Source organism: Nannobrachium achirus, assembly GCF_963921795.1.
Source record: "Nannobrachium achirus genome assembly, chromosome: 5".
Classification (NCBI taxonomy): Eukaryota; Metazoa; Chordata; class Actinopteri; order Myctophiformes; family Myctophidae; genus Nannobrachium; species Nannobrachium achirus.
The window spans coordinates 27,878,489-27,889,277 of record NC_137814.1 but is presented as its reverse complement, the minus strand read 5'-3'; the positions used below and the strand labels follow the sequence as shown (position 1 = coordinate 27,889,277).

Here is a 10,789-nt window from a genome sequence, read left to right as displayed (position 1 = left end):
CACGAGTAAATCTTTTTTTAATCAGTCAAAGAGCATGTTGCCCATTATGGTCTCCCTACTCTTCCATAGGACACCACCTACTGGTTGACCTGCTCAAGCTCATGAGCACAAAATCTTCCTGACCATGGCATGCAGGGATTGCCTCGAGACCCGGGTTTTAATATCCTGGATTGCAGCTTTAGGTTCAATAAATTGATTTGGAAGTACGACTCAGCATTTCAGTTATTTACAGAAATATTTGTCAAGGTTCGACAACCTCATCCACAAACGTCAAATGATCATGTCAAATGATCATGTCCAGAGTATGCCAAATGAATCTAGGATTATCACCCCTCACTCACATTGAGCCAATCAGTTCTCCATGATCACTTTGTCAAGAGAACAGAACAGAAAAGAACCAAACTTTATTCCAAATGTACTCTTTATTGACCTTTTACAAAATTTGAGTTACATATAAAGATTAACGCATATTTACAACTGCACAAGAACATTCCAAAGATACACATTTAATATCTTACAACTACACATTTTAAGAGCTTACAACTGCTCGAGACATTCAGAGCTTGACGTGTTGCATTTAAGAGCTTACAACCGATTGAGACATTCATAGCTTGACATGTTGCATTGAGTCCGTTGCGTCGAGTCTGTCCTTGGGTGGAGACCAAGAACCAGAAGGGAACCAAACTTCACTGGCTGCAAGAGAAAACAGTGTCAGTAATTCAACAAGGAGTAGAATAGCAAGAACTTAAAGACCATCCAATCATTAAAGAAATCACACCCAATGTGAAGTGAGCGGTGGTCGTGCTTGCATAACGTCTTCAGACTAGGATATAGGTCTAGGATGTAATTGGTGATGTAATACAGGCCACACACACATTACTATGGCAAAACGCTGAGGAAAAAGTGGCTACAGACACATGCACAGCCACTCTATGGAGTGGTTTACCACCACTCAAAAAAATTGGAACAGCTTGGCTCCAATGTGGATCTCAGACTTCATTGTGGCCAGCCTGTGACAGTCATCCATCTCTATGACATACAGTACAGTATTGATGACGTACAACTCCAGTTTCCTGCAAATCTGAGCCCCAGTGTCTAAAATGTGATTATAGAAACATGCAAGACAATATTGGTGGAGGTACTTCTGTGGCCAGTGGCTTGCAAGTTTAGCTCTGGGACGACTTGCCAGCCGTTGCTGTCTGCAAAGTACATCATAACAGAACATCCTACACCAGGGGTCTTCAACGTTTTCAGGCCAAGGACCCCTTAGCTGAGAGAGACATGAAACAGGGACCCCCTCTACATATTGTATAAATGTGTGATGCAGATAGATTTATAGACGTTTGACAGCACTGTCATCAGTCTATGTTGGATTCATGTTATTGATAATGTGTATTTTCAGAAATGTAACCACTTAAATCGTCGATATTTTGTAACTTGACCTTACACTATGTATTTGGTCTGCTCTTTTTTACCACTACACCAAACCTATTTGCCAAAAATAGGCGATCTACAAGCTCTCAACACCTCACGAAGGCATTGAGCTTGTAGATCTGCTATTTTTGGCTAAAGTTCTCCTAGGAATAGGGATGCAAGGGTTCAAGTTGTTAATTTAAAAGAATTATCCTATCACAAGGATTGGCGGCCCCCCTGTAGTAACTCTGAGGACCCCCTAGGGGTCCCGGACCCCCTGTTGAAGACCCCTGTCCTACACAGTACTACAGTGGTTGAGCCCTACTAGGACACAGATGCCATTACCATCGATTCAATTTCTACAGAAATCTGGCAACACTCTGGCAGCCATGTTTAGGGATCTACTTTTAGTCAACTTTAAAAGCAGCAAAATGAGAATAGAAAAAAAAAGTTAAAGGTTCATATACCTCTCCACCTCCATCTTGTTGGCACTAGGGGCTGCAGCATCTCCGTTAGTGTGAGGCTTCTCCTGTTCTCCATTGGTGTGGACCTTCTCATCCTCACCCTGCTTCACCTTTTTGGCTACTCCCTCCTTCACTGGACTCTCCTCCTCTGGCTTCCTCTGAAATCACATGGGTTTCATTCTTCAAACTGAGATTTGTTATAGTGAAACGTTTTAGAACGGGGGGTTTTCAGGCCAAGGACCCCTTAGTTGAGAGAGATGAAGCAGGGCCCCCCACAACCTTTTCATAGATTCCATATACTTTCATCGTTTCACAGCACAATCATCAGTGTATTTTGTATTCATGTCAATTTGTGTTTTCAGATATTTAACCACTTGAGCCGTCATTACCTAATAAACTTGAGCTTTTACTCTGTACTTCGTCTGCTCTTTTCCCTCCCCGCTACACCAAACCTCTTTGCCGAAAATCGTTCTACGCTGCGAGGCGTTGTGAGCTTGTAGGTCGGCTATTTTTGGCTACAATTCTCAGAATATGGACGTTAGGGTTCAAGTTGTTAATATAAAAAGGATTGGAAGATTTGGAGGACCCCCTAGGGGTCCCGGACCCCTGTTGAAGACCCTGTTTTAGAAGCAAAGTACTCATTTTCATCCCAGAAAGAGATTTCAATACTCAGGCTTGGACTAAATAGATTAACACCTAGTGTATACTTCACTCTACCAGCCAGTATATAGGTTGCCATGTGTGAGATAAAGGAGATGGAGACAAGAGATATAAAAAGGTTTAAATGGATTACTGCTCATTTCACTCACCTTCTTTCTGACAAGGTGGGAGATGTCAGACACAGGAGTCTTAGAAGCCTCTTCCTTAGAAGAAGTGACTTTAGCAGGTGACTTGGGAGAAATCTGGAGGGGGATATAGATAGATTGTTTTATTATAATATTGTTGGTTGTTGAAATTGTTATTTGCGAAACATGGATAAAAATTAAAAAAAGGACCATACTAGCATCAATACATGTCACAGTCTATTCAGTTTCAGCTGTACGTCCTTACAGTCCACTTTCACGGGCCATTTAGTTAAACAATGTGGTTATCAAGTCATGATGTTTGTTCCTAACAGATAGACAATTGGCTAGGGAATTTAGGAAGTACCAAAGTCTATTGGTTCCGTAAAAAATTTGGTTGCTTAAAACAGTGGCTTACTGTGGAAGCTGGAGGGTCCATTTCATTTCGTGCGATGTTAGCAGAAACAGAGGAGCCGTCGTTCTGAAAAACAAGATTTTAAAATCAGTAAAAATATTCTGACCTCCAGTTACACAGGACTCTCATCACTATTTTTAAACAATTTTCAAAACTATTAACACACTTCTACAACACAATAATCGATTGCCACACTGACTTTCAAGCCAACAACCCTGCCCTCCATTACTGTGAGGGCAGTGATCATAAACAAAAGGATTTCATTTCTACAGTGCCACTCTAGTGAATTTGAGCCCCATGGCTGAACCTCACCAGTAGGGCTCCAACTATAGATTCTTATCTTGTAGAACGGCCATTTGAACTACTTTTTTCTTTGATTAATCTATCCCTACTATGGTCATGTCATTATAGGCAAAGCTTCAATTTGATAGTTATCGATTCAGATTTTTTTTATATATCACCACACCTCTTTCTCAGCCTGTGCGGCGTTCTGTATGTTGTCCTCCACCTTCTCGCGGATCTCTGGCAGCAGCGCCTGTAACTCCTCCATCTCCTTCCTCTCCTCTGGCAAGGCATCAGGCCCCTCTGCTTTATCCAGCATCTCCTTCAGTTTGGCTTGAGTTGGGACAGAAAAAGAGGTGAAAAAACGGTCCACACTAGAAACAGCAAAAGGTGGCTCAGAGTCAGACTAGGATAAGTTTATGCCTTCTACTGTATTTGGATGCATACTGGTGTTCCGTGCTGAAATGCCAATACTACTTTAAGTTAATAGTACAAATGCAAACAAACAATTCTCCTTGCCGCCGCTAGATCCAAAATATCAGTTTCCTTCCTGGTTCTAGAATCTAAATGTTAAGTCTCCTTCCTGCTACTAGGTTAAAAAGCTGTCAAACCTGTCGCTTGCGCATGATTTTTTTTTTGTCACAGCTTTCTGTCAAGCCCCACCCTGGAAGCGTGTGATTGGCCTGCTGCAGTCCAAGGCACTACAGTCCCTTTGAGCCGCATTGTCGCTATGTGTACATGTTATCTTTTAGACAACCCAACTCTACCCCCAACCCTAAACTTAACCTCCATGGGGTAGAGCAAGAAAGAGTGGCACGACCAGGATGCGAACCCGGGTCGCATGGGTTGGAATACTAGAGACAACTCCACCAAGCCATGGAGGCAGGTGCTGGGAACGGCATTCTGTCAGTATTAGTAGTGGAGGAAAAGCCTCGCGTAGGGGACTTGTGTTTTGCAGCCGCCCAACATGGATAATCCACCCAACCTGGATAACGTCACTCAAACGTTTAACACAGGTTCACTTTACTGGGATAAAAATACATTTGACTGAATACAATTGTGTTGCCTAATGCCTATAACAACCACACTAATTATTACATTTCAAATTATTCACAGCATAAATGATAAAAGAAAAAAAGCAGTGTGGAATGAGTATCTGAATCAAATTCCATGGACAGCAAATGTAGGAACCAGTTATTCAATGCCATGTTTAGAGAGAAAAAAAAAAAGTATTAGTTTTCATTATTGCTTACCCAGCCTGCTGTTAATGACAGAGATGGAGCTGTTGAACTGCTCGATGGCCTGGGTGTACTGGAAGAGACAGTCATGGGTCAAGCCCACTTGGTAGTGAGTCTCGGCCAGAAGACGGCAGTCAGCGTCCAGGTGCTTCAACTGGATTTTCAGGCACTCCTGAAAGTCCTCCAAGGCCTGAGTGTGGTTGCCTAAGAAATGAATAGAAATTCATTTAATTTTCACATCAAACAAGGCAATCCTGTGTACAACACAGGATTGCACAGTGTTTTATGACTATACCTAGTCATAAATATAAAATGTATAGTTAAGATGCAAGTAAAATGTTAAGCATTAGAGTTTGATCATGTTGCTACAGGATCTGTTCAATTGAATGAAAAGATGGCTATGGACAGTTCAGAAAGGTTGCCTAGTGCCTACCTGAGACATCAGTTGTTAGGTAGGCAGGTTTGGACATTTAAAACATTTATTAAAGCGAGAACAATTGCCTCCATTTCAGCAGGTCAACTTTCCAGGAAGAAAGGCTATCATTTCCATCATCCTGGAATCCCATTGATTATGTCATTGGTAGGAAGGTTTCAAACTGCACAGCCCACCAATGAGGCACAGAAAGTGAATAGACCTTATGAGTGTGAGGACCAATTATAAGATCTGGTTGAAAATGGGTGACGTTAAGCCCCATCTACCTAGTTGTACAATGGTCTACAAGCTTCACCACATATCAATCTGTTTTGACACTTGTAGATCTGTCATGTTTGGAAAAATGTGAACCAAGTATAATGAAATGGCCTCAATAGGGACACCAGGTTGAAAAGTAGTCAACTCATTTATGACAATTATATTAATTTAGACTCCGTAAAAACTATGTCCGTTAGCTCACACATCATGTAAAGTTGACACTGAGTGCCTGCTCTCAGAAAAACATACCCGATTCTGAGGAGACTTCACCCAACTTCAGGAAAGATTGAGCTGCCATGAGTTGATCCTCCTTGCTTTCCTTCCTAGAAATGCAGGAACAAACTTTTAACCTGTTTCACATCAAGGTCCATTATTTTAGTTGGCATTTGAGCCACGGACCATCATTTGATGAGATTTAGTCTCTTGGATAAGATTTTGTCCACTATTCCATGCTGTATTGATGTTTGCACCATAGGAGATTTAACAGGCAAACGTTGATTAAAACAACAACTCTTCTACATTCTCTAACTGTGTAGACCTCTTGTAAATTGAGTAATGCAGGTGTTTATCTCTAAGGGTCCATCATTTAGCTAGGGACCACGTGGAACCCCCTCAAGGACCACTGGTGGTCCCTGGACCACTGGTTGAGAACCGCTGTGCTAGATACCTTAATTGTAAAAACACTTTCCGAGTTAGGGCTCATCATCGCTACCAGTGCAAGACCATTACCAAATATCACCACACCTTTTATAGATGACTTTAGCCACCTCCAGCATCTCCCACGCCAGCTGCAGGTTGCCAACCTCCTCATCGTCACTGTCCTGAGGAGAGGGGACACATGAATGAAGTGCAACTCAGAGCCATGTCATATTGGAGGACACTCGAGTTGATTGGATGAGTACCTTATCAGCTGTAGCGTCTCCTTCATCCCCTTGTCCTTCTGCATCACTTTCCATCTCTACTTCATCTTCTCCCTCCTCTTCCTCATCTGCCCCACATTTCCCCAGAGGGGGAAAGAAATAAGTATATACCAAAGCATGCACATGCACATCCAAAGGATAGAATTATTTGGATGTTCATGCTCACATTGTTCATTTAGATGCTAATCAACATGTTCCAAGTGTTTTAGCTCTGACAAAGGAAACTAGAGACATTTCAAATACTTTAGTGTCAGATTCCTTTGTCTGAAGAAAAGTTTGTCAACTTCAGACATTTTCAACCCATCTTCATATAATTGGACCTCTAATGCTCATCAATATGGTACCATGTATACCTACTTGGGTCTGCATCTCAAGAGGGCTGTGGACAGTCCAGAAATCCATCTACCAGTGATCATCGTTGGCAGGTTTTCATATTTTTTTTTATTAAAAAGGAACAATGGTTTCCTTCCATTATAGTATGCCAACTTTCCAGGAAAAGAAAGCCTGCCGTTTCTATTAGCTTGAATTCCCCATTGATGTCACTGGTGGTACGCAGGTTTCTGAACTGTCCACAGCCCTGAGACACAGACCGGGTAGACAAAAGTTTGACATTATCATGAGCATTAATGAGGACCAATTATATGAAGATAAGTTAATGGGTTAATTCGTCCTTTACGATGCTTGTGGACATCGTTAAGTACATAAATATAAGACACACACATAGTCAGTGTCTAATTTTTTGACTGTTGCTGGTCCCATTGGGTTTGACAAGATGTTAACAGGAACTGAATCAAGCCAATTATTCTGGCAGATAGGATTCTTAGGATTAAGGCATAATATAATTCCCAACACATAAAAAAAGAAAAAAAAGAAAATACCTTTCATTTCCTCCGACTGTTCTTGTTCGTCTGTCGACTCCTTCTGAACTTTGGCGGCATCCTCTTTGCATTCTTTTTCTTCAGCTACCTTCTCTTTCTTTTCTAAGACACCTTTCTTCCCCTTTTCCTCACCAACTTTCTCTTCTTCACCTTCCTCACCAACTTTCTCTTCTTCACCTTCCTCCCCTTTCTTTTCTACATCACCTTCCTCCATTTTTTCTTCACCTTCCTTAACCTTTTCTACTTCTTCCCCTTTCTTCTCCTTGCCTTCCTTAAGCTTTTCTACTTCTTCCCCTTTCTTCTCTTTGCCTTCCTTAAGTTTTTCTACTTCTTCCCCTTTCTTCTCTTTGTCTTCCTTAACCTTTTCTACTTCTTCCCCTTTCTTCTCTTTGCCTTCCTTAAGTTGTTCTGCTTCTTCCCCTTTCTTCTCTTTGCCTTCCTTAACTTGTTGTTCTTCCCCTTTCTTCTCTTTGCCTTCCTTAACCTTTTCTTCTTCTTTCTTCTCTTCCTCCCCCTTCTCTTTGCCTTCAACTTTTTCCTCTCCGTCACCGTCCTTCACTTTTTCTCCACCTACCTTCTCTTTGCCTTCAACTTTTTCCTCTCCGTCACCGTCCTTCACTTTTTCTCCACCTACCTTCACTTCTTCCCCTTTATCTCCACCTTCCTTCCCTTTCTTTTCGCCACCATCCTTTTCTTCCTCCACTTTCTTTTCTACAGCTTCCTCCATTTTTTCTACTGCTTCCCCCACTTTCTTTTTGTCGCCCTCGGCAGGCTCTGTCTCATCAGCATCACCGTTTGCCTGGCCTGTCTCGCCACCGCCTTTCTTAGGTGAGCTTTTAGCCGCATCGCCAGCCTTTTTATCGGAACCACCGCCGGTCTCCAGGTCCTTGTTCTCCCCGTCCTTTTCTGCATCTGCCGTTTTATTCTCCTTCTCTGCCATGGCATCGTAGACCTGCACCCTCAACTCGTCCCTGGTTTTCTCTGCAGAGATTTGTGTTATTTTAGACACTGTAGTAACAGTACAATTCATTTTTTAAATATTTTACTGTATGTTTGAGTGCTATAAAAACCCTGGCACTACACAAGAGCACACACAAATAAAACCTGAGTTATGCTTTGCTGTATGCCTTATTGCCTTTTGTCTCGACACATTGTGAGCTCTTAAGATTGTCCATCGCCATCTTTGGCTGATAAAAGCACTCAAATCCTAACACACAGATACTGTATATGGTGAGCTTCATTTCTATTCAAGCATGAGTAACTGACAGTGGTGGAAAAAGTACACATTTCAGTAAAAGTGTCAATAATGCAAAGTAGAAACACAAGTAAAAGCCCTGAATTCAAAATTTACTTGAGTACAAAAATATTGGTACTAAAATGTACTTTAAAATACCAAAGGTAGAAGTACTCATTATGCAGATGTCGTCTTCAAATATAACATTTGGAAAATATCCGATACAAGCTCACAAAGGGTCGCAAAGCAATGCATTGTGAGCTTGTAGATCGGCTTTTTTTAAATGGCCGAAATGTATACTGTATAATGAAGCTGAAGTGGTTAATGTAAGTTTTGTGATAATAGAAATCTACAAAGTATCTAGTAACCAAGTTTTCCAATTAGTGTAGTTGAGTAAAAGTAAAATATTTGCCGCAGATGTAGTGGAGTAGAGGTAAAATAAAAAAATAAAGGAAATATTCAAGTACAAATACCTCAAAATTGTACCCAGGTACAGTACTTAATTTAATTTACACCACTGGTAACTGACCAGGTTAAGACAGTAAACACTCCTCACCATCAATGTTTTCAGTGCTCTCGATGTTTGAGTCTTTGGGTTTATCTTCGCCATCCTCTTCCTCCTCAGGAACACCAATCAGAGCGTTGCCCAGGACTGTGTTCTCCATTCTATGGGACAACCATGACAATGACCACCGCAACCAACAAAACCCACTGGCACTGCAAACAGTTTATTATTCCTCCCTCAACTGAGATGGGCCAATAGTGTACCATGTATTGCAGTTAGTCTACCCCTGGTGCAAATAAATCAAACACCACACCAGATGTGCAGAATCATAGATTTTGACTGGTGGGTGGTGGCACTTCAGTTGATGTACTCTACCAGCCACAAAACAGCCATTTTGAAAACTCACTCCATTTTAATGTGGCTGGTTTTAAGATGATGCATTACACAACCACGCTGGAAAAATCACTCAGTCCATTTTGGATCATTTGTGGAAAGTACTCATTTTGTAAAACTTAATTTTAACATTGCTTCATAAATATGCCCACCTTGCAAGGTCCAGCAGACTTTTTCCACACAAGAAGAAAGCCTCTCCACACTCATCCGCAGTATCTCCATATGTTTTAGCGCTTAAAGAAAAGGAATAGAGAAATGTACATAATTTACCAAGGCTTATTTTACATCATATAATAAAATACAGTTGCAGAATTTGTAGACAACATCCAAGTGAGCAGCAAGTGTGGAATGGGAAATATGTACCGTAATAGCCTTTTGTATATTACACGGTAGCACCTTTCAACATGATACTGAAAGGGTTTAATAGTAAAGTCTGTTGCATTAAAACAAGAAAACTTCACAAGAACATAAATCAATGTCAAACTGGGAAATGTAATACAATTCACTAAAAATATTGAACCCCCCTTTTTTTAACCAGCCATTTGAGTGAATTGTATTTCATTTCCCAGTTTGACTTATTGATTAATGTACTTGAGAATTGTCTTTAGTTTTGTTTATGGGCAGTCCCCATTGTGGTATTTCATCTCCCACTTTTTAAATGTAGGTCATATTTAAGCCCTTTCCCAGTTCCCACGGTGACGGCAGGTCGTATGAGGACATGCTGAATGTAGGTCATATGAGGACGTGTGTAAACTCACAGCAGGCTGCAGGCTTCTTGCAGGACATTAACAGCCTCCACCACTTTGCCCATGACCAGGTGCTTCTTGCCAGCGCCGATCAGCTTGTTTGCCTCTTCCATGTCGAGCTAAATGAGAACACAAAAGTTGATCATATATGAACACGACAGAACTTGCTTGTGACCGATTCTCTTTCCCAGTTCCCACGCCGACATCAACAATGGCGTTTTCAGAATGCATAGGTCCTCGTAAAAACATTTGCAGTTTGACTACGAGTTATTTTGTTACTTAGAAGAACAAGCTACTGATCGAACAAGTGTTTTCTTACCTTCAGTGTTCAGATAAATAATGATTAAAAGTTGAAGTGCTGTTCCTCTAATGTCTCTGCTCCACCGATTCAGACAGACTGCTGCTCGTTTGTTTCAAGTTGGCGCGAGATTATGTCATCTCCTCCTATCTGTTTCCGGTTGAATTATCCAGCGCGGGAGATGACCTTAAAGGCACAGTACACAACAGGGCCACTATTCTGAAAGCAATAAAACAGTTACTGTTGACAACAACAACAACAACAACAACAAGTGTGTGTGTGTGTGTGTGTGTGTGTGTGTGTGTGTGTGTGTGTGTGTGTGTGTGTGTGCGCGCGTGCGCGTGTGCGTGTGTGTGTGTGTGTGTGTGTGTGTGTGTGTGCAAAGAACATATCTAAACATTTTGCACTGTGAGAAATGAGAATGTACAAACATTCCTGTGTCAAACCTTCCATGTTTCATCTCTGTACTGAACATCCTGAAATCTTTGCACATCTATCTGCTAATACACCAGATGTTGTTGAAGGGGACA

At 41.4% G+C, this 10,789-nt stretch overlaps 1 protein-coding gene across 1 annotated transcript; it reads right to left on the bottom strand.

The window, feature by feature from the left end:
* Nucleotides 1–588: 588 nt before the first annotated feature.
* On the bottom strand, nt 589–10,343 carry LOC308284964 (nuclear autoantigenic sperm protein-like). Its single transcript, XM_080725686.1, has 14 exons — nt 10,281–10,343; nt 9,974–10,080; nt 9,368–9,448; nt 8,874–8,983; nt 7,084–8,064; nt 6,188–6,273; nt 6,030–6,106; nt 5,535–5,608; nt 4,610–4,798; nt 3,541–3,689; nt 3,078–3,140; nt 2,687–2,779; nt 1,881–2,035; nt 589–693 (listed from the first exon to the last, which is right to left on the bottom strand). The coding sequence occupies exons 2-14, from the start codon at nt 10,072–10,074 to the stop codon at nt 687–689; spliced, it is 2,166 nt and encodes a 721-aa protein (XP_080581812.1). The 5' UTR covers nt 10,075–10,080; nt 10,281–10,343; the 3' UTR covers nt 589–686.
* Between the last annotated feature and the right edge of the window lie 446 nt (nt 10,344–10,789).